Source organism: Fonsecaea nubica, assembly GCF_001646965.1.
Source record: "Fonsecaea nubica strain CBS 269.64 chromosome Unknown Scaff34, whole genome shotgun sequence".
Classification (NCBI taxonomy): domain Eukaryota; kingdom Fungi; phylum Ascomycota; class Eurotiomycetes; order Chaetothyriales; family Herpotrichiellaceae; genus Fonsecaea; species Fonsecaea nubica.
This window is the reverse complement of record NW_019173707.1, coordinates 80,484-105,250: the sequence shown is the minus strand read 5'-3', so window position 1 is coordinate 105,250 and position 24,767 is coordinate 80,484. Positions and strand designations below refer to the sequence as shown.

The following is a 24,767-nucleotide window of genomic DNA, read 5'->3' as shown; positions in this document are numbered from 1 at the left end:
CATTTATCGTGTTTATCTGCGCGTCGACATCTCCGAGCACAATGGCCAACAAAGGTGCAGCAGTGGGTTCAGTGTCCTGGATCGCTGCTGAGAAAGAGAATGCTCTTAATCTCCTACAAAATGAGAAGGAAGAAGTCATATTTCCAGCCCAGCACCAGCTCGAATGGCTCAACGAGCATATGGCGGAGATATTCAATAAGAGTCATCTGTATGTCTAACTCATGAACTGCTATGTCTGCGAGGTTTCTGACCAGAAATAGTGATGTTGCCAACATCTTTAAGACACCTGGAAAGCTTCGAGGGAAAACTCCTCGTACTGCAAGAAAACGAAACGCTCAAGACGCTCGAATAGTAAGCTGATGCAATCCAAACCCCCACTACCACATGCGACAACAAACTAATGCCTGTCCCTAGCCTTTGAGCGACGTCTTCTCATCAAAGCCCTTACCTAGGCAAAGTCCTCAGAAAAGGCCTGATCAACCCAGACTACGTTTTGAAATCTCGACCGATCCTGACCACACGGAACAACAACCCCTCAAATCACAGACCGACTCTGGGTACCACACCGCAAGCCAGGACGATGTGGACATTGGCATAGATCCTTATTCGAGAAATGTACTAGGAGCTGCACGTGAAGAAATCTCTGACAATACTGTACCGACTTCAGAGCATAACGTCGAGGATGCCATGGACGAAGGACATCGTACTACGGAAGGATCGTTTCATTCGGCAAAAGAAGACCAAACAACGAAGATGACAGGACTAGAGGGTGCTACGAAGGGAAGTGCATCTGAGAGTGTGTCTCTGGATGCTCATCCAGTTGAAAGCACCGTTGCAAAAAATGAGTCGCAAGCAGAAATACATCCCGACCTGGATGACATTGGCTCCCCTTCCGATGAGTCGACTCCTGAAAGACCTTTGGTGAGGAAGAGCAGTCTAACATTTGCCTCACTGCCGGCACGAGAGCCACTGAAATCAAGTATTGGGACAAGAATCTCCCGGACAAGTCATGTCGACCAGGCTCATCGACCACCATCAAGTGCATATGGGATACGACCAGCTGTTCCTTCGAGTCAGAATGTACAACACCCATCACGTGATGACGACAAAGACGTTGAAATGGACGACGCAGACGACGAAACTGACTCGAATGTGCAGATCTTGGGCCATGATGACTCCGAGTGCGAAAACCAAGTCACCAAAGACCACTCCAAATTCTCCACGCAAAGACTGCATGAAAAGATCGACATGCTTGGAAGAGTTGCTGCGCCACGACCGTCCAAATCTATCCATTCTACTGTCGTCCTGCCAGATGTGAAGCAACTGGACGAACAGCGTCAGAAATTGCAGAATGAAAAACCGACGCAGGTCGTTAATGACGATGATGACGACTGGATCAAGCCCCTGAATGGTCCAGAAGGCGCCATGTCATGTCCCTCGAGGAATGCCCCAGCTGTGGAATCAGATTCTGAGGAGGAATTCGATCTTCGGGCTCCCGAACTGATCGCGCACGACGAACGCATGAGGTCTCCTGCACGCACGTCACCCGGTCCTGGTAAGACAATGCCAGGCTTTGGGCACACGAAATCTGCGTCAACTGCTACCCTGGCTTCACCTGCAAAGGCATCCATGGCACCTCCGCCAAGCCCCGCGAAATCCATATCGGTGTCGAATCCAACTCAAGGAATAACAACTCCGCAGGGTTCGCCGAGGCGATATCTCGATCTGAGTGCTTCGAAGTCGAAGTTGCAATCCATAATGAAGACCGCCAAAGGTCTGTTCACCAGCAGCGCAAGTGTCTCAGCCGCAGCCAAGTTGGAAACTTTGTCTCCACATGCTCTCAAGGTGGCATCGAATGCAATGCCTGGAATGTACCCTAACTTGAACGCGCTCATTGAAGATAAACCTTTACCTGCAAATCCTCCAAAAGAGGCGAGAAAAACCCGCAGTTCCACCGAGAGAGAAAGAGAAGAGAGACGAAAGGAAAAAGAAGCACACTTGAAGCAGCGAATGGATGAGCAACTGGAGAGGGCCCGAGAAGAAGAGAGAAGAAAAGTTGCAGAGCAAACGCTCGCGCGTGAACAAAAGGCGAAAAAGGACTCCGACCAATGCCAGCCTTCAAGCCCAAAACACCTAACGGTTGAGCAGCATGAACCGATTGAATCGGCAGCAAGACCAACCAGGCCGATTAGACTCGGAAAAGACCATCCGATCAACAAGGCTAAACCTGCGCCAGTATCCATCCGGGTTGGAACTCTCTCTCAACGAATGCCGGCCAATACGTCTCAAGCGGCTCCGAACGCTCAGGAGACCCTGGCTGCAGAGCCTAAGCGCCCAGGGTTGAATAAGAAGGCCAGCACTGCTTCATTGCAATCATCAACAATCACGAACATGAAATCATCGGTCCACGCGCCTCCGAAGCCCAGGGCATTGCTTGCAGCAGAACGCAAAAAAGAGCAGGACGAACGAGAGGCACAGAGAAAGCTTGAACAGAAGCGAGAATTGGAGCGTAAGCGAGCAGCTCAACAGGAAGAGGCGCGAAGGCAAGAGCAGAGGCAACGAGCAGAGGCAGAGAAGCGTGAACGTGAACGAGTGGCAGCAGAACAAGCGAAGCGACAGGCTCAGCAGCAAGCCATCGAGCGTAAACGTCAAGATGCGGCAAGAAAGGCCGAGCAGCAACGGTTGGAGCGTGCTGCGAACGAAGCTTCTCAGATAAGGCCGTCCTCACGTCTTGGGGGTCAAACTACAGGTCGTTCATTGCTCAACCATCCGCTGCCTACCAATCCCGCGAAACCTGCGAAGCGGCCATTGGAGGAAGAACAGGGCACAGTACGTCCCCAAAACTCAAAGTACGGCGTTCTCACATCCCAAGGTGACACAAAGAGGCGGAAGACTGAAGAAGAAACCGTGGTTGAAACTCTTCCGCGTCCTGTTGTTTCTGGTGCACCCATCCGGCAGTCACAACTTGGGAAGAAGCCATCAATCTTCAATCATAGCACCTATACGCAAGTCCAATCGTCAACGTACGTGGGCCAATTCCCTCAGCCTCCCAGTCGAGCCGCGCCCCCACAGATGCAACAATATGCCACGGGAGGAAAGATTCCCTTTGCAGATGCCCCTAACCAACCAGCGCAAACAAAAACTCCTGTGTCAATCATGCAACAGAAGACGATCCAAACAGTCAAGTCATCACCACAGTATCCTAATGGGGAGGCCATTCACCTCCCCGAGATTCCAACTGACTCGGAGGATGAAGACTCAGACGATGACGGCAATGCATTCCCTATTCCTGACTGGGCGACACCGGGCCATCTCACCGAACAGCTCATCCGGCAGGAGGGTATGGATGGCGATGCAGTTTTTGGGCCCATTGCACCATTGAAAATAGAAGAGATATTCTCCAAGGGTAATAAGGACAGATTGAAACGGCTCAGAGACCGGACAAGCAGCGCCAACTGGGCACTGAGCGGCGATGGTCTGACACTGGAAGAGGTCAGAGCAGATCGAGAACAGCGAGAGCGAATGAGATTAGAAGGTGGTTGGAGATACGGCAACTGAAGGGATCCTAGGTTGAGAGCAATGTTGCCCTGAGTAGGATTTGATGTTTCATGAATTGGTGGCTTTTTTTTGCAGGCCAGGGCTATGTCGGTGGTGGCATACTGTACTCTGGACTTTGACCGGCGGACCTGTTGAGCAAAGCGAATCAATACTGAAATCAAGTATAGACACTCAGTCCATTAAATGATTGGATTGCGGTATCTGCCGCCATGGATTCTCTAGCTGGGTTCTCTCTATCGCTGTATCTCACTCTTGCCAAGTCGAGATCTGGCTTCCTTTTTTTTTGGAGACAATTCCCGTATGAGGGTTTTCTCCCTGGGCCCTTTGCTCTAAGGCTAGATAATACCCATTACTTTCTAACGACTGCGTCCATCGGCAATGTTTCTGCCCGCGGATAATCACAAGATTTCGTCGGAGCTGTGGCGTGAACGCAGATATTAGATGAAGCAGAATATCAGGTTACAAAGTATATTCGCGTATAGACCTGCTTTGGAACTCGCGGGTGGACGAAGAATACAGCTGTAAATGTACATGTTCAGCAATGGTTAGATGGCAATCACCTTAGGGCAGGCAAGAATCCGATGATCCTCTGCTTTTCAATCCGTCCGACCGGTGTCTAGGTTGGTCACCAACTGCTTTATGTTATTCAGACAACTTCCCCAAATCATAGGGGATAGACATAATTGGAGGTAGTACAAATCACCTTGATATAGTTGTAGAGAAGGAAGGAGCAGACCTCCTCCACGATGTGGGGGACCCAGATCCTGAGTACCTACTCATTCCAATGATATGAGCACTACGAGGTACCGAGTCTGCGAGTACACATACAAACATATTGCTAGATTCGGTGGCCCGGTCGAAGCGAGGCCCAGCGCAGATCCCGATCACGATCGGATATAGCGGACAAATTGCGGCATCAACGCCATCCGCCTGGTGACATCCCACGCTGCAAACAATCCAAACCCTCCTCAAACCACTTCTTGATTTGCAAGTGAACGAACAAATAATTCCAGTCACTACCATTATTACCCTCTTCTCCTATTTTGCGACCTCTCTCCCTTGCTCCGAATTCATATTCGATTTCGAAATCCTACACCACTTTCTCGAAGACACCGATCACGCGGAGGCAGATCTTCCCTTCCTCTCTCCAGACTGCGCCAAACCAGGCCCGCGGGGCCCTGTCATACTTGGTGCCAGTATGGCTTCTACATCGGCGGCGGCTGTATTACTCGGCAGACAGTTGAAACAGATGCAGTCAGACAAAGATATACCGGGTATCAGCTGTGGGCTCGTGGATAACAATGTCTTCGAGTGGGAAGTAATGCTCATGATCAATGACGACTGCAAATATTATGGCGGTCTGGTTCTACATACCCCCACTGATTCCCAACCCAGCTAACGATCAAACCAGGAGGATTCTTCCGTGCTCGCTTGTCGTTTCCTCACGAATACCCTCTGATGCCCCCCAAGATGAAGTTCGAAACCCCAATATTTCACCCAAATGTCTACCCGACAGGGGAGGTCTGTATATCTATCCTCCACCCTCCAGTAAGTGCACATCCTCTCCCAACAACTCGTCTCGCTTGCTGGTTGGGGGAATTGATGCCGTCCTACTTCGACGATGACAGCGCAGGCTAATGGAGTGCTCAGGAGGATGACCAATACGGATATGAATCTGCAGCTGAGCGCTGGAGTCCCGTACAAAGTCCCGAGACAATTCTGATATCTGTCATCAGTATGCTGAGTTCTCCGAACGACGAATCACCCGCCAATGTCGATGCAGCCAAGATGTGGAGGGAAGATCCCAAAGGTTTCCGAAGAAAGTGTCAAAGACTGGTGAGGGAAAGCCTAGGGGACGACTAAATACTGGATCGAGTAGGGAGTTTGAAGTTTTCTTGAGCAGTTCAGGATTGCATAGCGAGATGGGAGGGTAACACCTGGGATTGCTTTATGGACACCAAATATGGTCATTCCTGCAGGAGTTCTGCACGGGGTGTCAACTGCGTCGACTTCTCGTCCTTGGGAGAACGATACAACTTGCATTGCACCAAACATGACGGAGCGGTATCGTATTGGAACGAGAGACGTAATATTGCCGAGGGGACATATCTACTAGTTGGCAGGATGTCTCGTGGAGGAGATGCCGCGTGCCTTTCAGCTGTGATCAAGTGCCGAGGACATCAAACAGCTCCGTTGCCTCCACGAAGCGCTCGCATTATTTGCCCATAGCGACCTGGGCCGCGCAATACAGCGTATTCTAGGCTTGTCAGCACCTTGTTTCACCTCATGTGTTTCACTTTCTCTGGGACAGCATGCCACCCTCTTACTTGAAGGTCTGGCTGACGGGTGAAGGGGAATACAAGGTCGTCATAAACCCTTTTGTAGCGGGACCCGTTGACAAGGAGGATCTGGTGAAATGGCTACGCACTCTAAGGTGAGACTCGGTCAGTTATTTCGCCGGTGTGTGAAGAGGACGGAGAACTTTCTTCTATATGCGTCAGAAAGGCCCATTGCAGACCACGCCCCTGAGGCAGTGCGTGGGTGCAAACATGGTCAGTTTTGTTGGAAAACGCGGCAGCCTACAAGGTACCGACGCTGATTTGCTGGCTTCGGTGATGGCGGAATGCCTGATCCATCCGTTTGTTTCACCCTCGACACTCCGTCCATTCCCCAAATAAAGAGCGCCATCGGACATTGACTACTCGGTCCTGTTCTTTATCCCTCTCAGTCCTTCTTCCTCCTCGCCCATTGTCACTTGTCTTCACTTTCCTCACATTGCTTCTCAGCATGAGTCTATCTACCCACCTGGTCCGTCGTGGCATAGAAGCCGCTCATCATGGGATGGTTGCAGCTGCGGGGGTTTCGGACCAGCCAGCTGGAGATGAAACTCGAATCTCACCTCTTGCTGCCATGACCTTCGTCTTTTCCAGTCTGGCTTTCATTGTCCTTTTATTCTCTGTAGGGATCTATCCCCCACCAGCTGCTGTCCAAAGAGACTCACTAACCGAACCCGCAGGTTGGTTATACATACGGCCATTTACTACCCATCCTGTGTATGGTTGAGAGCCCTGAAACCGAAGCCTACGTCCCTGTCGGCACTATCGATCCAACAGACCCTCCCGCTTATACTGCCACTCCTGCGCCCAAGCCTACACACAGACAACCCGATGACCTCGAAGACGACACCGATGGTGATGCTGAAGTTCTTCTCGTCCGCAATAAGCCGTTTACCGCCTCGATTCGCCAGACAATTCTGCACCTGCGCGCTCGAGCCGGCTATTGGTCTCGTTTCCGCGGCTTGTCGATGTTCCTCGTCTGGAATGTAACCGCTGGTATCCTCATTTCCATCCTGGCCAACATCTTTCCCAACCGGCTGGGATTGGCCTTGGCTGCCATTGTTGCTGAAACCGCTCTTGCTACTTTCAATATGGCTTGGGTCCACATTGCCATTTCTGAGCCCAGCGAGAAGAGATGGTACAAACGAATTCCTTCTCTGCGAACCTGGCCCAAAATTGCACCGGCTGTCGCCTTGTGGGCCACTGCTCACCAGGCCGTATCCGTTCTACCCATGTTGGTCTGTGGTTCGTTTGGGTCGCTCAAGCATATGAATGATCCGGATTATGAGCCAGGCCGCAAAGATCTTTACGCCGTGGGCGCCCAGGGAGTCCTTGGGTTTTCTCTTATGGTTGCTCTATATGTACTCCTCCAGATTCCTGCTACTGTTACCGTGGTCCGGGTTGCAGCATCCATGCTTCCCGAGGAGGATGAAACCATCGTCCCATTTGACCGCACTTTTGGCGGGAAGACTACTCCTGCTATTATTGGTGGACAGGGCAAGATCGGATTGGTCGAGGCATGGAGAAGTTTCCCCTGGGAGAGCCGAATGCGGCTCCTGCGCTTGATGGCAAAGGTGACACTTATCTTCCTTGCTTGTTGGCTCATCTTCACCATTGTTCTGGTCGTTGAATCTCACATCCTGTTCGGGGACAAGTTGGGCGAGATGATGAAGGCCGTCCACGGGATCGCCCGTTCTCATCAGTAAGGGACAAAATTCCAGGGAAACAGGATTTCCTGCACGGGGTTCAGACTCGCTTATTGCTTGGTCGTCACATGAGATATTTGTATACTATGGGAAGAGGGGGAGGGGCTGGCAATTGGGCTCGAGGAACCTGGAGTACTATATCATTGTAACGGTTGTCTATTTGGAAAGTTGTACCTCGTACATACCCACACATGCCTAGAGAAGCCAGATGGAGAATGTATACGCCGTGCATCCGGACACCGAGATTCGTCCAGTGCATGCTGTTGGTAAACGAAAACATTTCGGGGCATCCGAGGGGCCTCCAGATTATTACCTCCACGGCTCGAAGGCAACTTGCGCTGCGAGGCAAACGAATCTAGCCCGAACCTCGGCTGTCAACCACCGGGAATTTGTGGGTTTTTGCTCCGTCGCAAGCTTGTGAGTCCGGCGATTCAAAGGTGCAGAGAGAGCATGCGACGTGTCCCGCGTTCTCTTAACAAATTTTTGTGCAAACTTCTTCCACAGAAATAATTTATATCTTGAGCTTTAGAGACCAGCTGTCCGACATTGAATTCAGACGTCCTGCCATGATATCACATAGCTAAAACGAGTGCCCTCTCGTCCTGACGCGACTGTGCCAACCCCTCCGACAAGCCTCTAGGCTCGCAGTTGATCCCTTCATCGCTCCGTCCGTCCGTTGCCTTCTGCCACATCGCAACCAAGAACAATAAAGGTACAGACGAAAATTCGAGCTCTTCAATACCCTTCGTTAGGACCACCGAATTCTCTTCCTCCTCTCTCTCCCATCCTATCTCAATGGCTCCAGCCACGATTCCAACTTCAATAGACGAACTCCCTTCCACGGAGGAGGTTAAAGAGCAAGTTAAAGAGAACGCTAAAGGCGCAGTCTCCGGTCTACGGTCTCTCGTCGCTGGCGGAGTAGGAGGCGTGTGCGCTGTCGTCGTCGGGCACCCTTTCGATTTGGTCAAAGTCCGCCTACAGACTGCGGAGAAGGGGGTCTATTCGGGCGCCATCGATGTGGTGAAGAAGACCATTGCTCGGGAGGGATTGGCGAGGGGCCTCTATGCAGGCGTCTCCGCTCCCTTGGTCGGTGTGACGCCCATGTTTGCCGTCAGCTTCTGGGGATATGACATGGGGAAACGGCTCGTGGATACATTCTCTACGGTGCCCGTCAAAAACAATACGCCTCAATACTCAATTGGGCAAATCTCCGCCGCGGGTTTCTTTTCAGCTATACCCATGACGCTCATAACCGCACCGTTTGAGCGTGTCAAAGTTCTCCTGCAGATTCAAGGTCAGAAACAACTCGCGCCAGGGGAGAAACCCAAGTACTCTGGTGGGCTGGACGTTGTGAGACAGCTGTACAAGGAAGGAGGTATTAGATCCGTGTTCAGGGGTAGCGCGATGACTCTCGCCAGAGATGGCCCAGGTTCGGCTGCGTACTTTGCGGTCTACGAGTATGTCAAACGCAACCTGTCCCCCAAAGATGCCGACGGCAACGCCACAGGGGAACTAAGTCTGACGGCTGTCATGACCGCCGGAGGCTGTGCAGGCGTGGCCATGTGGATTCCCGTCTTCCCCGTAGACACCATCAAAAGCAGGATCCAGACCGCGGAGGGAAAACCGACCATCGGCGGTGTTGTCTCGCAGGTGTATAGAAGTGGTGGTATCAAAGCCTTCTTCCCAGGCTTTGGACCGGCGTTGGCAAGGGCTGTTCCGGCGAATGCAGCTACGTTCCTGGGAGTCGAGTTGGCGCACAAGGCCATGAATTCATTGTTGGGTTAAGAGGAAGGAAAATGGGTTACACGGCTTTTGGATCCGGCATTTACCAGTATTGCCGGATGGGCCTTTGATATTGAGGTGGCAGACCATCCGTCCCGGCGTTGGAGGAGTTCTCTTGTTCATGCATGTGCCGAGTGAGGATCAGAAGCAGTTTCAATGTACAACCACATGGGGTACTGCGCACCAAGGTACAATGTTACCTCTTTGCTATTGTCTCTCCAGGACCTCAACAATTGCTGTTTTGTGTGTGATGCAAAGAAAGAGAGTCATGAGTTCCCTCAAGCGAAAGGCAGAGACACGAGCCCCGTGCTTGTCTCCTCTCGCTATACTCAAGGGACAGCGGCTATGAATGACACAGAAGCCGCAGAAACCCCCTCCGCCGAACTTCACATTATGCCCTGTGTCATGCGACAGCGCCCCACAAACCAAGCCCCCATGTCATTCACATCACGACACAGCATCTGCACCACCCATCGGACTTCTCCCAGCCCTCGCTAGTGATTCCCCCTCGCAAATGCACAACATGTTCGTGTTCCGAGTTGCCCGGAGCCCGTGGAAAGGACACAAGCCCAGCGTTGGATCCAGAGGAGCCGGTATGGACAGGGCCAATTCCTGGACGGTCATCATGCACGATTTCTTTGTCCACCTCAAGTATTTCATGGACAGCTGTCCGGAGAGACTTCAACATCCTTGGGTTTGAAGGTATTGAGCGCGTCTATGGATTCAGGTTCGTCGTTGGTTGTACAGTTGGTGGCGAACTTGATGCAGAATTGAAACTGTTGTCTGAGTGTAGATCGATATGTTGTATAGGATCGGTAATGGAAAGCCAGAGGATCGGAAGAGCTCTGAGGAAAGACGGATATGTACTCACCATATATTGCCTCATTCATCCGCATTTCGCCTGACCAAATTCTGGGACAAACCGAAACAAAAGTAAACGCCCTCTGGCTGTACGTCTGCCGTGACACTTTGCTCATGGTCGTCTGCCTGTACGCCATAACCCGCGCTCCCCCGGAAGTATGCTGTCCAATGAGTAGTGACGAGAGGGATTATTGACTGGAATTTGACTCTTGCAGACGTGCAGATAGAGAGGAAGCGTAGAGGGTCACGGCGCAATCACTCTGAAGTCCAGTCGATGTAGGAGTCGAAGATCGCTGCGGGGTGAAGTATTGACTTGTCACTAAAATGGGAAAGTCCAATCTCACGCGGACTCGGCATCGGGCAACTCGGTGGACATATTATGGGGGTAACATTGCCAAAGGTGACAACACTCTATCACCGGCATTATTCGTTGATCTTCAACCACTGTCTTCCGAAGTTATCTGCGTCTCCATACCAAACATGGTGCTCTCCTTCATTCTTGTGCAGAATCGCCAGGGCAAGACGAGGCTCGCCAAGTGGTACGCTCCGTACACCGACGAAGAGAAAGTGAAACTGAAGGGCGAGGTAAGACGACGTTCAATCTACCTCTCTGCAATCCAAAGCAATTCGCTCTATCCAAGAAAACTTTGTAGGTTGACTGTCCGAACGGCCCGCAGGTCCATCGTCTCATTGCCCCTCGTGATCAGAAATACCAATCCAACTTCGTCGAGTTCCGATCTGCGCCCTCGTCGTCCGCCTCCACATCCCACGCCCAACCCCTTGTCCGTCAGAACCTGTCGTCGACAAAGATTGTGTACCGTCGGTACGCCGGCCTCTTCTTCTGCGTCTGTGTCGACGCAAACGACAACGAGCTCGCCTACCTCGAGGCCATTCACTTCTTCGTCGAGGTTTTGGACCAATTTTTCGGCAATGTCTGCGAATTGGATCTTGTATTCAACTTCTACAAGGTTTACGCCATTCTCGATGAGGTCTTCTTAGCCGGCGAGATCGAGGAGACGAGCAAACAGGTCGTCTTGACGAGACTTGAACATTTGGATAAGTTGGAGTGAAGGAGTACATCCCAGACGAAAGCATGGGACACAATGAACGTGTCAGCAAACTGCAATGTACTCCCCGACCAGCCCCTGAGGCTGGCGTCATGCAACGCCTGCATCTCTGGTGTACGCTTCTGAAGGTGGGCTGTGAGTCACATGCGGCGGAAATTTGTGCAGTTCATTTGCCGTCTCGGTTCCGGAGGCCGCAACGACGGTTGCAATATATCAGCACTGTCTAAGAGGTATCTATAATCGAAAGAGCAGTACAGCGTTCTGGGCATGACTCGAATGACGCCTCGCCCACCGGGAATCTCTGGACACAACCCCCATACAAGCTCAGCAGCCGTACACCATGCAGTGACTTGCTGCAAAAATTCACACAAAACGACAGGATGGAGACCGGGAGCTGAAGTCTCCGTGTGGGAGATGACCACCCTATCTCGGGGGGAAGTGTGTTCAGTCTGAAGAGTATATGGTCTCGTTGAATAGATCCCCAGTCACTTTGGGGAAAGGAGTTTGTGTGAATCGAGTCGGAGGGCGAACACGGGGAGATGATGCCAAAGAAGTCGTGCGACCTGCAGCGACTCTGCGTTAAACTGAAGAGATGGAAGAGACTGTTAGGTTCTCAACTCTTTCGATGTCAATTTTCACGCTGATGATTGATCTTCATCTCTTGAGCGCCTGAAACCTCTTTGCCAAATCGTCCACCGTTGGGACATTTCCGGGTACTGCTCCAGCACCTCCCCCCGTAGCTGGACTCTTTGATTTTGCAGTCCCGGCGGATGGTACGGGTTTCGCATTGTTGAATCCCTTCCTAATCTCTCCTCCGCCAGGCAACTTGACCTTTGGGCTTAAATTGTCAGATGTTGCGCCAGGGGGAGCTATGGAGACGGGACTCTTTGCACCTCCAGGCTCCAAGCTTGACGGCGGTGTAGCATTCTGTAGAGACCCAATATCAATTTTGTTCGGCCGTGATGGCGTCGTTGGGTTTGGTGGGCCTCCATCTGCTAGCAAAGGCGGCTCCTTCATACCACCACCTACGCCGTCATCATCTCCAGTATCTTCGCCATCAACTTCCTTGCTCAATTCTTCGACCTGGTTCTCTTCTCTTTGCGGAGGCCACTCAACGCCGTAAGTCCTTGCGATCTCCTCCAGATATGCCTGCACCAATTTCGCACTGGGTGGGTCGACTTTTAGCTTGTCCACCACTCGAGCGGGCACGCAGTTGTCTTCGTTTTCGTTCGCCCGGATCGCAAATTCCTTGCCGAACCGCTCGATCAGCATGCTTCGCACGATACCCAACTCCCTCACATCCCGGGGCAGCCGGGGTGCGGAGTAGATGATACTAGCTGCAGCCTCTTCTAGACCGGTGTCATCGCCGGCCTGCGCCGTGCCTTCTTTGATGTTCTTGTCCCTGACATCCAACAGTCCTGCCCTGGCGAGGAGTAGTTCGGCGTAGAGTTCCAGAATCTCCATCAGCTCCACAGTGATGTCGGTGTGGATGATGTTCTCAACACGTATGCGGGCGGACGCCTCGCGAGACTGGGCGAGCAGTTCAGCCATTTCGCGGCGTGCCGACACGGAGAGGGCGGTGTCTTTCTTCTGTGCATTGCGAAGACGAGGGATGAGGAGGCGAAGGGTCGATTTCAGTTTGACCTGTGCAAAATCCTTAGATCAGAGACGGCTGGGAAGTTGGGTGTCATCTGAGAGGGGAGAGGGGAGTTGCAATGACGGTCCCAAAGTGCAATAAACATCACACTCGATTAAAGGGATGGTTGCTCTTCCAGGGTCCGTGTTCCTGGACCATGTAATCCAGGTCAAGATAAAGACTCACTGTCTGAGGTGATGCGGCCGGCATCTTTATTTAGCCGCACGACCTGGGCGTTCTAGAAACCTTGTTCGGGCGTGAAGGAGATTCAGGTTGAGGCCCGGATGAGAAGGGATAGGACAGCAAGACTCGGTGTATTGAATATATCTTTTAGCGAGTATGTTGCTGCAAGAATCCAAATGATTGATCGTTTGTTGTTGAAAGTGGTGGGTGAGTTGTGTCAGTCGCGCAGGGTCGGGTTAAAGGTGGGGGATAAGATGGGATGATCATCAGGGACATGGAGGGGGTGCCCCAAGCCGGGGATTAATATCGTTCGCCTGCAATGGAAATTCTAAAATCAGGCCTTAAAATACCTTATCCGGGTCAGTCTGCCGCTGGTCCTGACGAGGGTAGGTTTTGAGATTCAGGAGCACTTAGGCAAAGTATGCATGCTATTCCTAAAATTCCAGGACCATACAAGACATCGTCCGTGAATCATAGAGCAGAGCCACAGGTAAGTATACGAATGAAAGGAAGGCGAGGCGAGTATCCGGCCAAAGTACAAACCTAATTCTTCACGGGTGATATACTCATTCCCAGAATCAAGTGGCCTGCAGTTGGACGCTTTCTGTCTCTACTTCCATGTATGCTGAGACAAAGGTGATACACCCGCATCCTGCAGACGGCCAGAGAGAAAAGGTATCGGGAGCCAAATTATTGATGACAGGTGCAGAGGCCTCAAGAAACCGAGCAGACAATACCCACTCCTCTGTCAAGAACAGCCGGCCGACTTTCAAGACCGCCTCGGAGAATGCTCTATGGCATCGTCCAGCACAGCGACGGAACTTGTGCCCAGTAAAAGGTAGGGAGCGAGTGATCAGAAGTCATCGACATGCTGAGATTCTTCGAGGACATCTGCAGCAAGCTGCTAAGGGCCAGGCGAAGGACACGCAGAACGATCTCGAACCATAGGCCGCGTCGATGGAAGTTTGCTGATATTGATTGGAGGCGTGTGATTGTATTTCACTTTCATCCGACAGCCTCGTGGACGCTCAAGTAGGGAGTACAAAAGTGTTAGTTAGTGTAAGCAAGGTGCAGACCTCGCCATGGAGAAATGAAGATGTTGGGCATGCGATTGTGATCTTTTTAGCAGTGCTAGCTAGGTCAGCCCACCACGTATGTGCATGAAAAATCACGCAACTGGCCGAGATGTCGTTGATATTTCAAGACCATTGTATCAGCCATAGGCATATAATATTCGTGAGGATGTGCTGGAATGGCAATATCAAATTTGCCGTATTGTATCCCCTACTCCGCTCCTGTGGAAACTACCCTTCGATGCCTCTTTCTCACTCTGTTCATAGGTCAGAAGGTACCGAGTAGTGCAGGCGGTGTCGGTTACCCCTTACCCCTGCACTCATTCTTTGGAGGCGTGAGAGGCTGAAGCTGAATTGCAAACTAAGGGCCGCCGGTAAGGGGTTAGCGGAACTCGGTCGTGGTGGTACTTCTAGTTGGCGCGGCGTTAGGCATTTTCTGTTTGTGGAGGCACTTGAACGGTTTTCTTGTTCTCGATGCAATCCCCAGCCAGCCACATCACGTGTCGAATCCCCTTTTTCGCTTACGCCAGTTCGCGATGGCCACGTGACATTGTGATTAGCCCTATTTCGACTTCGCCAGAACTTCGTGTACGAGGTACCTCGTCAACCATTTCTTCCACCGCTCGAAGCTGTCCCCAGCTGCCTCCACGGAAGATGTCGACGAAAGTGTGCGCAGTCCATTGTTCCTCATCGAGGCAAAATGCCTATCCCGAAAAAGCATGTCAACAATACTGGTGGCTTACCGACTGTTTCATCTTATGGCCCACTCCATCCATGGTCTGGACTCAGCCAGAGGATTCAAGAATTCCAGACCGAGACTAAGTGAAGTCACGGCCAACCGACCATGGCGCGCAAGCCCAGCGCAGGTGCGCACGACGCAAGGCTGTTCATCAATCTCCTTTTCGCTAGTGCATCCGCCATTCACTATACTTCTATGAGCACAGTAGCTGCCCGTTGTGTCAGGCAGCACCCCTGGCGCTTCCACTTCTGGAAGGCCTACCAATCTTCGAAACCCCTCAAACGTCCACCCAGTATGGTATTCCTATTCGATGACTGGATCTATTGGCTCGCCAGTGTACTGCCCGCAGCCGAGCATGACTCGGCGAGGCCGAGAGTGAGAACCCCTCGCCGCCACGTGCAGCAAGCGGACCATACACAATCTCGCCGAAAGCTTTGCCCCGTCGCTTATTTACATCTCGATGGTCGAGATGGACTAGATATCTTGTTTTGAGGCTTCGTTGACTTCACCTGAGCTCCAGATTGCCATCCCAATCCGGCATTGAAGGAGTCCAAGTCGAAACTTTACCAAACGTCGAGCGCGTGAGGAACATGACCGCTCAAAACTCAAAATTCTGTTCGCTCTGGGGGTTCTGTATATAACATACACCTCCCATACGATGATAGGTGTGAACGGTGAGCACTTCTAACCAGTCCAGTCCTTCGTTTGTGCTGTTGCTTTGGATCCTTTTGCTGTTTCTAGTCACTCATTACTGACCCCGTTCGGGTCGTCCGCTCTCTTTTCTTTGTTCTTGTTTATACCTGATACTACTCTAACACCAATATGGCCGCGCATCTCCTTGTATCTGCCCTCACTCTCTCCCTGGCAGCTGCTTCACCAGCGGGTTGGGACGAATGGACCACGCCAAGCACAAGAACGACGACCACCTCTGCTATACCTTCCACAGTCAAAACTGACCCTTCGTGGGGAGACTGGACCGCTTCCACCAAGAAGACCACCTCTACAATCACTACGACTACTTCGACCACCACTTCTACGAGCACAACCTCGGTGAGTACGACGTACACGCACAGCGCACCAGATGTGCATTGGGGAGACTGGCTCCCTCATGGAGATGGCTCTTCCTCGGGCCACTTCGGTGGTGATGGAGGATCAAATGGTTGGGGCGACTGGGGAAGCAGCGGCCATTCTGGCTCAGGCGGTTCCTCAGGCGGTTCATCTTCGGGTGGGTCTTCGTCTGGTGGCTCGTCTGGAGGATGGTCATACTCTTCTGGAAATTCTGGCGCGCGCCCAGCAATTGTTTCGGCTCCAGCACCAATCCACACTTTGACACCTGGCTTTCGCCCTTCACACAATGACCAAGATCTCTCGCACTTGAGGCCGGGCAGCGCAAAGAATCTGTTCTTTACCCAAGGTGCTCCCAACTCTGGTATCTCGTCCGGGTCTCTCTATGTTTCGGCTGGAACAACCTTTCAGTATCCCACTGTCGTGCTTGACCATTCGGCCTTTGTGACAGTTACCGTATCTGGATCGTCATTGACCGTTGTCTTTGCCTCTCAACAAGCCTACAGCTACGCAACCAAATCGTGGCCTGCTGACGGCACATGGTTCGTCCTCGCAACCACTGAGGGATCCGATGATGGCCACTATGTGTATTATTTGACCTCGTCAGTAAGTTTCAACTCTGCTACATCTACAGCCACTTGCAACGTGAAGCCCGTGGATCTCAACTATGTGGCCGAGAGTTTCGACCTCGAGTGGGGTACCTATCAGCACTCCTCCTCGACTAGGCCGACTGGAAGTGTGTCAACAACAGTCTCCTACACGGGTCCGGGTGGAAGCCATTCCACTACCAGCAAAGGATATCCTGGCTCGGGTGGAATATCTTCAACAACCAGCAAGGGATACTCTGGTTCAGGCGCCACGTCAACGACGAGTGCTGCGTCAACATCCCTGCCTACAGGCACTGACGGTAGCGATTCATTCGACGAACAACTTGATGATGCCCTGGGATACATCGTATGGGAGGAATCGGACTTCCAGAAAGACCTCAGTGAATTTGCTGGTGGCCTGGATGACTATAACTGGGATGATTATGACGACGAGGATGACTACAACGACGACGCCGACGGAATTTTTGACGATGACGGCGACGACGAGGACAGCGACGATGATATTGACATCTACACCGATGACGGGGACTTTTTTGAACAAAGCTCCAAGAAGAGGTCCCTTAGAAAGCGTGCCACCACTACGCGAAGTCGAAGCAACGCTGTCGTTTCAGATATTCGCAAGAAGGGCGCAGTTGTAAGTTCAGAACCCAGAAACACCGAGACAAACCCCTTGCATAGACTAACTACTGAGGCAGGCATCCAAAGATCAAGGTGCCAAGAAGAAGTCGTCGTTCAAGGACAAGATTGTCGGCTTTGCCAAAAAAGTTGTCTCCAAGGCATCTGACATCAAATCGTGGGTGGATGGCAGCCCTCACGAATACCAACTGAACAAAACCTTTACCATCCCCAACGCGACTCAGGTCAAGTACGTGCAGCAGGACTTTTTCAAAGATGACAGCGACAAACCACTCAATGCCATCAAGATCTGGGAGAATGATCACTTCCATGTCTACTGTGTTTCTTGCGGGGTCACGGGAACCTTGAAGGTGGCAGGTCGCGCGGCTTTCCATATCACCAAGGGCCTAACCATGGGCCAACTTGAGATGTTGGGAAGCCTGGAAGCAGGCGTCAACTTGGGCGTAGCGGCTGAGGTCAACTACGCCGACAAGAAGAGCGTGCGACTTTTCACTCAGGGTATTCCAGGTCTCTCAGTCCCTAACATCATCACTATTGGACCATACATCACCCTCGATGCCGAAGCTGGTTTTACCTTCAACGCTACGGGTCAAATCCTCGTGGGCGGCACAGTAAAGGTTGCCAATGCTCGCGCAGTCATAGACCTGGTGAACTCTGGCAATTCACAGACACCGACCTGGCAGCCACAATTCGAGCCAACCTTCAAAGCCAAGGGCGAGATCATCATGGATACCTACGTTGCGCTCCCGATCGGTCTAGCATTTGGTCTGGACATTGCCAACGCCAAGTTCACTGCCGAGGTTGCCGTCACCAGTGTCCCGTCGCTGCACGCCGGTGCAAGCTTTCAAGCCGAAGTCAGTCTCTCCAACGGCACCTTTTCCGGCGGTGTCAACTCCACGGCCAACGGGGCCACTAACGGTGCTTCAACGAACAAGACCTGCAATGGCATCAACTTCTACATCAACCTGCAGCACGAGCTCAAGGCAAATGCGGTGGCCAAACTCTTCGGGAAGGAGAAGTATAAGACCAAGGACAAACAGTTGCTCAGCCCATATAAACTCAATTTGGCGACCAAATGCTTGACTCTCTCGGGAATCAAGAAGCGTCAATCTGATAACACAACTACTATTGAGGGCAGCTATGATTACGACAGCGATTCGCTGCTGACGCTGTCCCAGTACGCAGCCGGCACTGATCCGTTCCCGGACATCGACATTGCGGTTGACGGAGATGGTGACGGTGTTGACGACTCAGACGAGTACAACTTCCCTTCCCAGGTCTCGGATTTCTTGGATGACACGTCGTCCAACTTCACGACACCGCTAGACCTCGATGATTCAGTGGAGTCTGGACCGGACTACAACTACACCATCATCTCCGATATAGGACTACAATACAACCTTGCGGCTGACGACGACGGTAATCTGCGCATTCAGGATATTGACTCGGAAACCTACGGTAGTGCTTTATTCCAGGTGTTTGACGAAGTCATCGTGGGCGACAGTCAAGGTCGCACCCTGTTCTACTACTCACCGGAGATGACCAACTACGGCGTCTCGCGCCTCCGCCTTGGCGATTCCGAGCACATCCCCATCTCCTCCGAGATTGTTGGATTGGTACCGTTCCTTGTCGACGATGGCACGAACGATGGAGCGCTCGACAGCGTCTTTGTGGCCATGGACACCCAAGGCAACGAGTACTGGACCGTGCTGTGCAATTACGCGGATGGCAGCACCCCCAGTAAAGTCTTCGTTGTCCAGGACTTTGATGCGGGATTGGACATATTGAAGCAGGGTACTCTCGAGCAGTCGGTGACTGGAGGAGCGATCAGCGAGTGTGTGGATTTGCCGTTGACAAACGGCCTGTCCGGTCTCTAGTCTGGCAAAGCAGTGGGTTGCGTTTTTTTCTCTCTGGAATCCAAAGTACACAAATTAAATGGAGCCTTAACACATAGAAATACCGAAGCAACTGAGTTTTTTGAATATTAATTGCTTCTCATTTCCTTGGAAACCTTTATAGTATGGGGAGCCAGGCAATTTGGTCTTTATAAGTGAAAGGTGAAATAATCCAAGTTGATATTCTCCGCGAGAAGAAAACAAGACTTTCCCTATCTTTATTCCGGCTGGCCTAGTGTTCCTGGGAGATAAGATGGGTTATGTACAAGTGTTCTCAGTATGAATCTACCTCTCCTGAGGACGATGACAGGTTTCATAGACACCTACTGGGTGCCCTAATCCGTGGTGGATGTTCAACTACTTGGTAGAATGTTCGCTGTTCGCGAGTAACATGGGTATCAAACAGATCTGATTGGAAATCAACTATGTACTCCCCCCTCCCCAGCCCACATAGCCAAACGTCAAACGTCAAACGTTTGATATTCCCACCTGCCAAGTGCTAATCTCGGACGATCAACTCTTCCTCAAAGCCCACCTCGATACTTATGTCCCAACATGAACTCGCAGCAAACAGACGTGGGCATCGTTAGAACAGGGTCTCCAAACCGTAGATACTCTGAGGTTGCGGCACTATCAACAAAAAATGTCCCGGGCGAGCAGGCGGCAATCCCAATGCGACGCCCCTTTGCCGGCATTACCAGAATGATACGGACATGAAAATATGTTCTCCTTGCAAAAAAAGGTAGCAAAGTTTCAGACGAAAATTTCCAGGAAGAAGTGAAGAGATGTGGTCAGATCGTCCAGCCGAGTCGATGGTCGGAATCAGGTCTGCAAGACCAGCTGCACTAGTGTTCAGGTTCCATAGAATGACCCGGAGCTCTCTTGCCCTTGCGAGATCAGACCACAGAACGTTGGAGGGCGCGTGGGTGTCATACTATGGCGGCTGCGTATACTGCCAAGGCTGAGAAGAGGCTAGCAAGAGAGAGTTTGATCGTCGGGGAGCCACCAGTGGCAGGCAAGATGGGAGCGACAGTTGACGAGGCTGGACCTGAAGGGATTGCCGTAGCTTCAACGGTGGTTTCGATGGCTGCTCCAGTAGTTCCTTCTGTGGGAGCCGCGTAAGTGGTGTGGTTGAATAACGAGTAATACGGAGAGTGAGTGGGCAGTCCATAAGAGCCGCCGATGGTTGTGCTATGTCCGGTCGAAGCCGATGCCGTAGGAGCAGAGCTTGTCGTTACAACCGATTGGTAAGTCCAGGAGCCTGTAGAAGATGCGATTGAAGAGGTCGATGCTTCGCTAGATGAGGACGATTGAGAATCTGTGGGTGATTGCCAGGAGCTGGTGGTTTGGAAGAATTGTCCGGCATTGTTGCCACCCGAAGGAGTAGCTGACCAGCCCGAGCCTCCATGGCTGTTACTGCCACTGGTATCACCTCCAGCATTGAAGACCACAAAGTTAGCGGTAGAGCCCTTCGCAACTGTTACCACGCAAAAGGCACCACCTCCTGCTCCCGTGCTTGAGGAACCAACCATTCCATTGACCTTGTTTTGAGTCGGATCGATTTCGCATGGTAGACCTGTGCATCCGCCATTGGGACAATCGATTTTGACACCCCAATCTGGCATTTGGTTGCGGAAAGGTGTAGTTGGTTCAAGGTAGATGGGATTCCACCCGAGCTTGATGAATGTGTTCCCTGAGGAATCCGCGTTGGCTCCGGCGACGTACGGAGACCAATTGCCCCAGGGATCATTATTGGTACCCCAAACGCAAGCTTGATCTGTGCTGATACCAGGAGGGTTGATATAATAGTGCGCTGCAGTTTCACACCAGTAGCTGGGATCGGGGACGGCGAGAGTTGCATAGTCGGTGACGGAGGTGGGAATCAGCATAGCTTCATTTCCAGGAAGCACAGTCTGGCAGAATGCTACGACGCCACCTGCATTGTTCTGGACGCCGATGTTGGAACTGGTGGCCTGACAGTAGGGTTTGTTGGGAAATGGTTTCTGTATGTTGCCATTCTGATCGCAGTACAAGCCACCATTCTGAGTCCGGTCAGCACAATTCGCTCTCATCCCAGAAGGAGTAACTAACCATTGACTTGGGATATGAGTAAGATGTCGCGCTAGGATCCCATTGCACCGACACCTGACCAGCAGGACAAGCGTAAGGGCAGTAGTTTCCTGGCGTGCAGGGCTGGTCCGGGCTCATAGCCCATCCGCCATTCTTATTCCCTGGAGTAACTGGGACCAAACCAGCGTCCGTGGGAAAAGCACATTGCGCCTGTCGCTTCTCCAAACTGATCGCAGATGTTGCACTTTCCGGAATTGATCTTACTTCCACCCCTTGTTCTCCATCCTCAGCTGTTGACCTGGCGGCTAGCTCGCGAGTTGCGCGATGCCGTTTGTGAAGGGCTTCGAGGTGTTCATGGACCCCGTTGTGTTTCGCGCTGACAAGAGAAGCGATGAGAAATAGTAGAGCGCTTGCGCTCGAGGTAATTGTCCGTTTGCGCATGGTTGGTTCGCGTTCAGCGAGATCGTCAGCTATAATTGTTCACGCATGAGCATCGCCTTGCGACACCTCGAGAGCTTTCGCCAGCGCCGATAAGGACTCGTGAATGAGTGACTAGGGGTCAGTTGTTTTGGTAAGGAACGTGGGTGCTCGCAGAGCGCGCGATAGCGAAAGACGACGAACAACGACCCCGACGACGACGAGCGCAGAAACAAAAGCAAAAAGAAAGATACAATACAAGTAGACAACGAGAAAGAAGTCCAAGCTATGTCGATGCGGCAAATGAGATGTAGATCAAGCTCCAGAAAGGCAAATTGCCCGTGACGCTGGCCTGGCCCGGGGCAGAGCCACTCTGAAGCCATGCAAGGCTGGCGCATTGCTGGCCCACAGGGCAGGCCCAGATAGTTTGGAGTAGGCCCACATTTAGACTGTTTGTTTTGTGAATGGGGAAAGGTCAGGGCGCCATCCCTGACATCGCGTTCCCCCCAGTCCACTTAGGAGCATTGTCAATCTCACGGCACGAATCAGAAATCCTCCGACTCGAGGTGAATGCCTGGGAGTGATCTGTCTTATCGAATCGTCACGGGGAAATCAACCAGAGGCACATTTCGCCTACAGGGTCGTTGCTGTGCGATGCGACTTCGTTTTGCCTGGAATGTTGGCTGGCAATCTCGTCGATTCCTGCAGTCATTATCGGACACTCTTTTCCTCGGTCCAGATTCGAGGAGAAAAGTCCTTGCTCAGGGGGCGAGAACAGTCGCGGGAATCTTGCATCACTTGTTGTAGGAACTTCGTTGGAAACAACTGTTGCAACTAGTGACCTAGACACCGTTTGACTTTGCTTCTCGTTCTACCTAACGAGTAGGTACAGAAATTCGTTGGCCCACAGGGTTGATAGGTTTCCTGGCACAGAAACACTGATTGTTTTGGTTGATTGTTGCTGGGGCGGGGATTAAAATTGGAGCGAGTTACGCCACGGCTTGTCGTTCTAGCCACTTGCAGAGGCGAGTGAGCGTGTGTGGATGCGAGTCTCATAGTTTTCGAGCCGCCAGATGGCTATCCATCAGTGGAATGGGCGCTATCGCGGTATGTCGATCTCAGAAATATTTTGGACAACCACAACGATTTGGGGATGGTAAGTTGATGAGGAGCGCAGGCAGGTGCCAAGGCCACAGTTTGGATGTGGAGGTGCACGTGATAGACACTTATTTGCGCCCCATCAATGGGAAACTCTACACAAGGTATATTGAGTACATACGACTAAATGCTCTGCTTTGGGTATTCGTCATGGATTCAATGACATCAGTCCTTCATCGAATCGAGTGATCTCGAGCAGAAATGTGATCAAAACGACCACTTAAGACGTCGGCCCGGGTAAATCCTTCCATGGGGACTCCTCTTCAAACGCCTTCCAACCCCAGCAGATGCAATAGTGTTTGGCAAGAAGGACGAATTCCTCCACCTCATCCATCCACTCCAAGCCTTCAACGCGTTCCTTTTCCTCCGGTGTTATCCATTTTTGCCAAATGAAGTCTATGTCCGCGGCCTGAGCACCTCCGCCAGAGCCTTCCCCAAACCCAAATGTTCTCAGCCGTGTTCTCTGCTCCTTCAGACCAGCATACTTCTCTAGAGTTTGCAGTTGTATCCCTCGACCCATCAGATTGCTTACCATGGTCTTTCCAAAGGCGTCATGTGGACGGATAGGCTCATAGATGGCGATGGCTAGAGGCGTCGTTTCCGGAAATAGCTTTGAGAAGTAATTGAGTACCGCGTCGGCACCCTCAGGTGGCAAGTAGACAAGACAGCACTCTGAAAGTATCAAGGTGGGAAGAGCGATGTCCATGCCGGTTAGCAATCCTTCCTTCTGTGGGAGATGTCGGAGATCCTGGGGATGGACAAGGTAGTCAGAGGAGACCAACGCAGCCGCGTCGTGGGAAACCCGCACGTCTGCTCCTCGCATATCTACCTCAGCCAATTGCTTGGCTGCGGCTTCAAAGCTTGGGCTGCGCAGTTGGGTGATCTTTCGCCTTGTGTTTGCTTCGAAGTCGAGTTCGTGGTAGACCACGTCATATTTCCGGTGTTTCTGCTTCAAGCGAAAATATCGGGTGTCACTGCCGGCTCCTAAGGAGATGATCTGCTTGCGCCCCTCTCCTGCCGAAGATAGGAAAGTGTCGACGATGCGGTCAATGCTCGTCGTCCTGACGTAAGTTCCTGCAGCCGGTAAATTGAGGACATGGACCATGTTCACAGCCAGACACCTACCTCTATTCATGAGTGGTAATCGTCTTGAGACAGGACCCCCGGTTTGCAATAGCGCAGAGAATGGGTCTTCGAGGTAACCAGCATCTACGGCGCTTTGTCGAGAGGTCGCAGCGTCTGTATCCGTGTTTTGCACAATCTCATCGTGAAGTTGGTTGCGACTTGATCCTTGCCCGACACCAGCCTGTGTGTTGTGATCTGCTCGACCCCTCCCCCGACCACGTTGGCCCCCTCTGCGAAGAGAGTTGAGGTTTGGGATAGCCGGCGCGGACATAATTGTAACTTATAAGAGAGTAACCTGTACCTGCCGAGGAAATAAGCTGTCAGGCATTCGACATGTACTAATGCGCCGAAAAAGCTACAGGCAAAACAACTTGAGAGAATGCGCGGCTCTATGTAGACAAACCGTAACTGGTAGTTTTGCCGACTTCAACTCAACTCGAGAATTTGAATGCCACGACGGTTTTTGGTAAGTGAAAAACTAAAGAGGCACAGACGCCAAAAAATAGCATTTGCCGCCGGTTACTTTATGGTATGTCAGAGCTTGTAGTAAGCCTGACCAAGCCTTTACAAAGAAATCGTTTCTTCAGCTATACAAGTTCATTGACTCAACTCAAGACGAGAGGAAGCTTTTGGGAACATCGTCCATCTTCACGTTAACCAACTAACAGAGGCTCCAGTTCAGACCCTTGCACGAAGCTTGTGTGGTGGAAGGTGAGTTACACAAGACATGGTGGGTGAAAGCTCCATGTCATTAGAGGTAGAAGTCGTGCAATTGTACAAGTAAAGCCATGAAGGTTGGGCAAGAAAGGTTGGCGCATGAGAAATGCCGTCGACCTCATGTATTCAAGATAC

The 24,767-nt window shown here is 51.7% G+C and overlaps 9 protein-coding genes across 9 annotated transcripts; 6 read left to right on the top strand and 3 right to left on the bottom strand.

Annotated features, from left to right (window-relative positions):
• Positions 1 to 41: 41 nt before the first annotated feature.
• Positions 42 to 3,558, top strand: AYO20_05702 (hypothetical protein; the record flags this gene model as incomplete). Its single annotated transcript, XM_022643995.1, has 3 exons — positions 42 to 208; positions 261 to 351; positions 415 to 3,558. The coding sequence occupies 3 exons, from the start codon at positions 42 to 44 to the stop codon at positions 3,556 to 3,558; spliced, it is 3,402 nt and encodes a 1,133-aa protein (XP_022499999.1).
• A 1,198-nt stretch (positions 3,559 to 4,756) lies between these two features.
• AYO20_05701 (hypothetical protein) lies at positions 4,757 to 5,421 on the top strand (the record flags this gene model as incomplete). Its single annotated transcript, XM_022643994.1, has 3 exons — positions 4,757 to 4,916; positions 4,970 to 5,106; positions 5,209 to 5,421. The coding sequence occupies 3 exons, from the start codon at positions 4,757 to 4,759 to the stop codon at positions 5,419 to 5,421; spliced, it is 510 nt and encodes a 169-aa protein (XP_022499998.1).
• A 1,192-nt stretch (positions 5,422 to 6,613) lies between these two features.
• On the top strand, positions 6,614 to 7,600 carry AYO20_05700 (hypothetical protein; the record flags this gene model as incomplete). The annotated part of the gene is made up of 1 exon (XM_022643993.1): positions 6,614 to 7,600. One exon carries the CDS (start codon positions 6,614 to 6,616, stop codon positions 7,598 to 7,600), a length of 987 nt encoding a protein of 328 aa, XP_022499997.1.
• A 795-nt stretch (positions 7,601 to 8,395) lies between these two features.
• On the top strand, positions 8,396 to 9,385 carry AYO20_05699 (hypothetical protein; the record flags this gene model as incomplete). Its single annotated transcript, XM_022643992.1, has 1 exon — positions 8,396 to 9,385. One exon carries the CDS (start codon positions 8,396 to 8,398, stop codon positions 9,383 to 9,385), a length of 990 nt encoding a protein of 329 aa, XP_022499996.1.
• A 1,338-nt stretch (positions 9,386 to 10,723) lies between these two features.
• On the top strand, positions 10,724 to 11,313 carry AYO20_05698 (hypothetical protein; the record flags this gene model as incomplete). Its single annotated transcript, XM_022643991.1, has 2 exons — positions 10,724 to 10,828; positions 10,921 to 11,313. The coding sequence occupies 2 exons, from the start codon at positions 10,724 to 10,726 to the stop codon at positions 11,311 to 11,313; spliced, it is 498 nt and encodes a 165-aa protein (XP_022499995.1).
• A 651-nt stretch (positions 11,314 to 11,964) lies between these two features.
• On the bottom strand, positions 11,965 to 12,861 carry AYO20_05697 (hypothetical protein; the record flags this gene model as incomplete). Its single annotated transcript, XM_022643990.1, has 1 exon — positions 11,965 to 12,861. One exon carries the CDS (start codon positions 12,859 to 12,861, stop codon positions 11,965 to 11,967), a length of 897 nt encoding a protein of 298 aa, XP_022499994.1.
• Positions 12,862 to 15,763: 2,902 nt separating this feature from the next.
• On the top strand, positions 15,764 to 19,127 carry AYO20_05696 (hypothetical protein; the record flags this gene model as incomplete). The annotated part of the gene is made up of 2 exons (XM_022643989.1): positions 15,764 to 17,248; positions 17,310 to 19,127. 2 exons carry the CDS (start codon positions 15,764 to 15,766, stop codon positions 19,125 to 19,127), a joined length of 3,303 nt encoding a protein of 1,100 aa, XP_022499993.1.
• A 947-nt stretch (positions 19,128 to 20,074) lies between these two features.
• On the bottom strand, positions 20,075 to 21,656 carry AYO20_05695 (hypothetical protein; the record flags this gene model as incomplete). The annotated part of the gene is made up of 2 exons (XM_022643988.1): positions 20,075 to 21,187; positions 21,237 to 21,656. The coding sequence occupies 2 exons, from the start codon at positions 21,654 to 21,656 to the stop codon at positions 20,075 to 20,077; spliced, it is 1,533 nt and encodes a 510-aa protein (XP_022499992.1).
• Positions 21,657 to 23,010: 1,354 nt separating this feature from the next.
• On the bottom strand, positions 23,011 to 24,186 carry AYO20_05694 (hypothetical protein; the record flags this gene model as incomplete). The annotated part of the gene is made up of 1 exon (XM_022643987.1): positions 23,011 to 24,186. The coding sequence occupies one exon, from the start codon at positions 24,184 to 24,186 to the stop codon at positions 23,011 to 23,013; it is 1,176 nt and encodes a 391-aa protein (XP_022499991.1).
• Between the last annotated feature and the right edge of the window lie 581 nt (positions 24,187 to 24,767).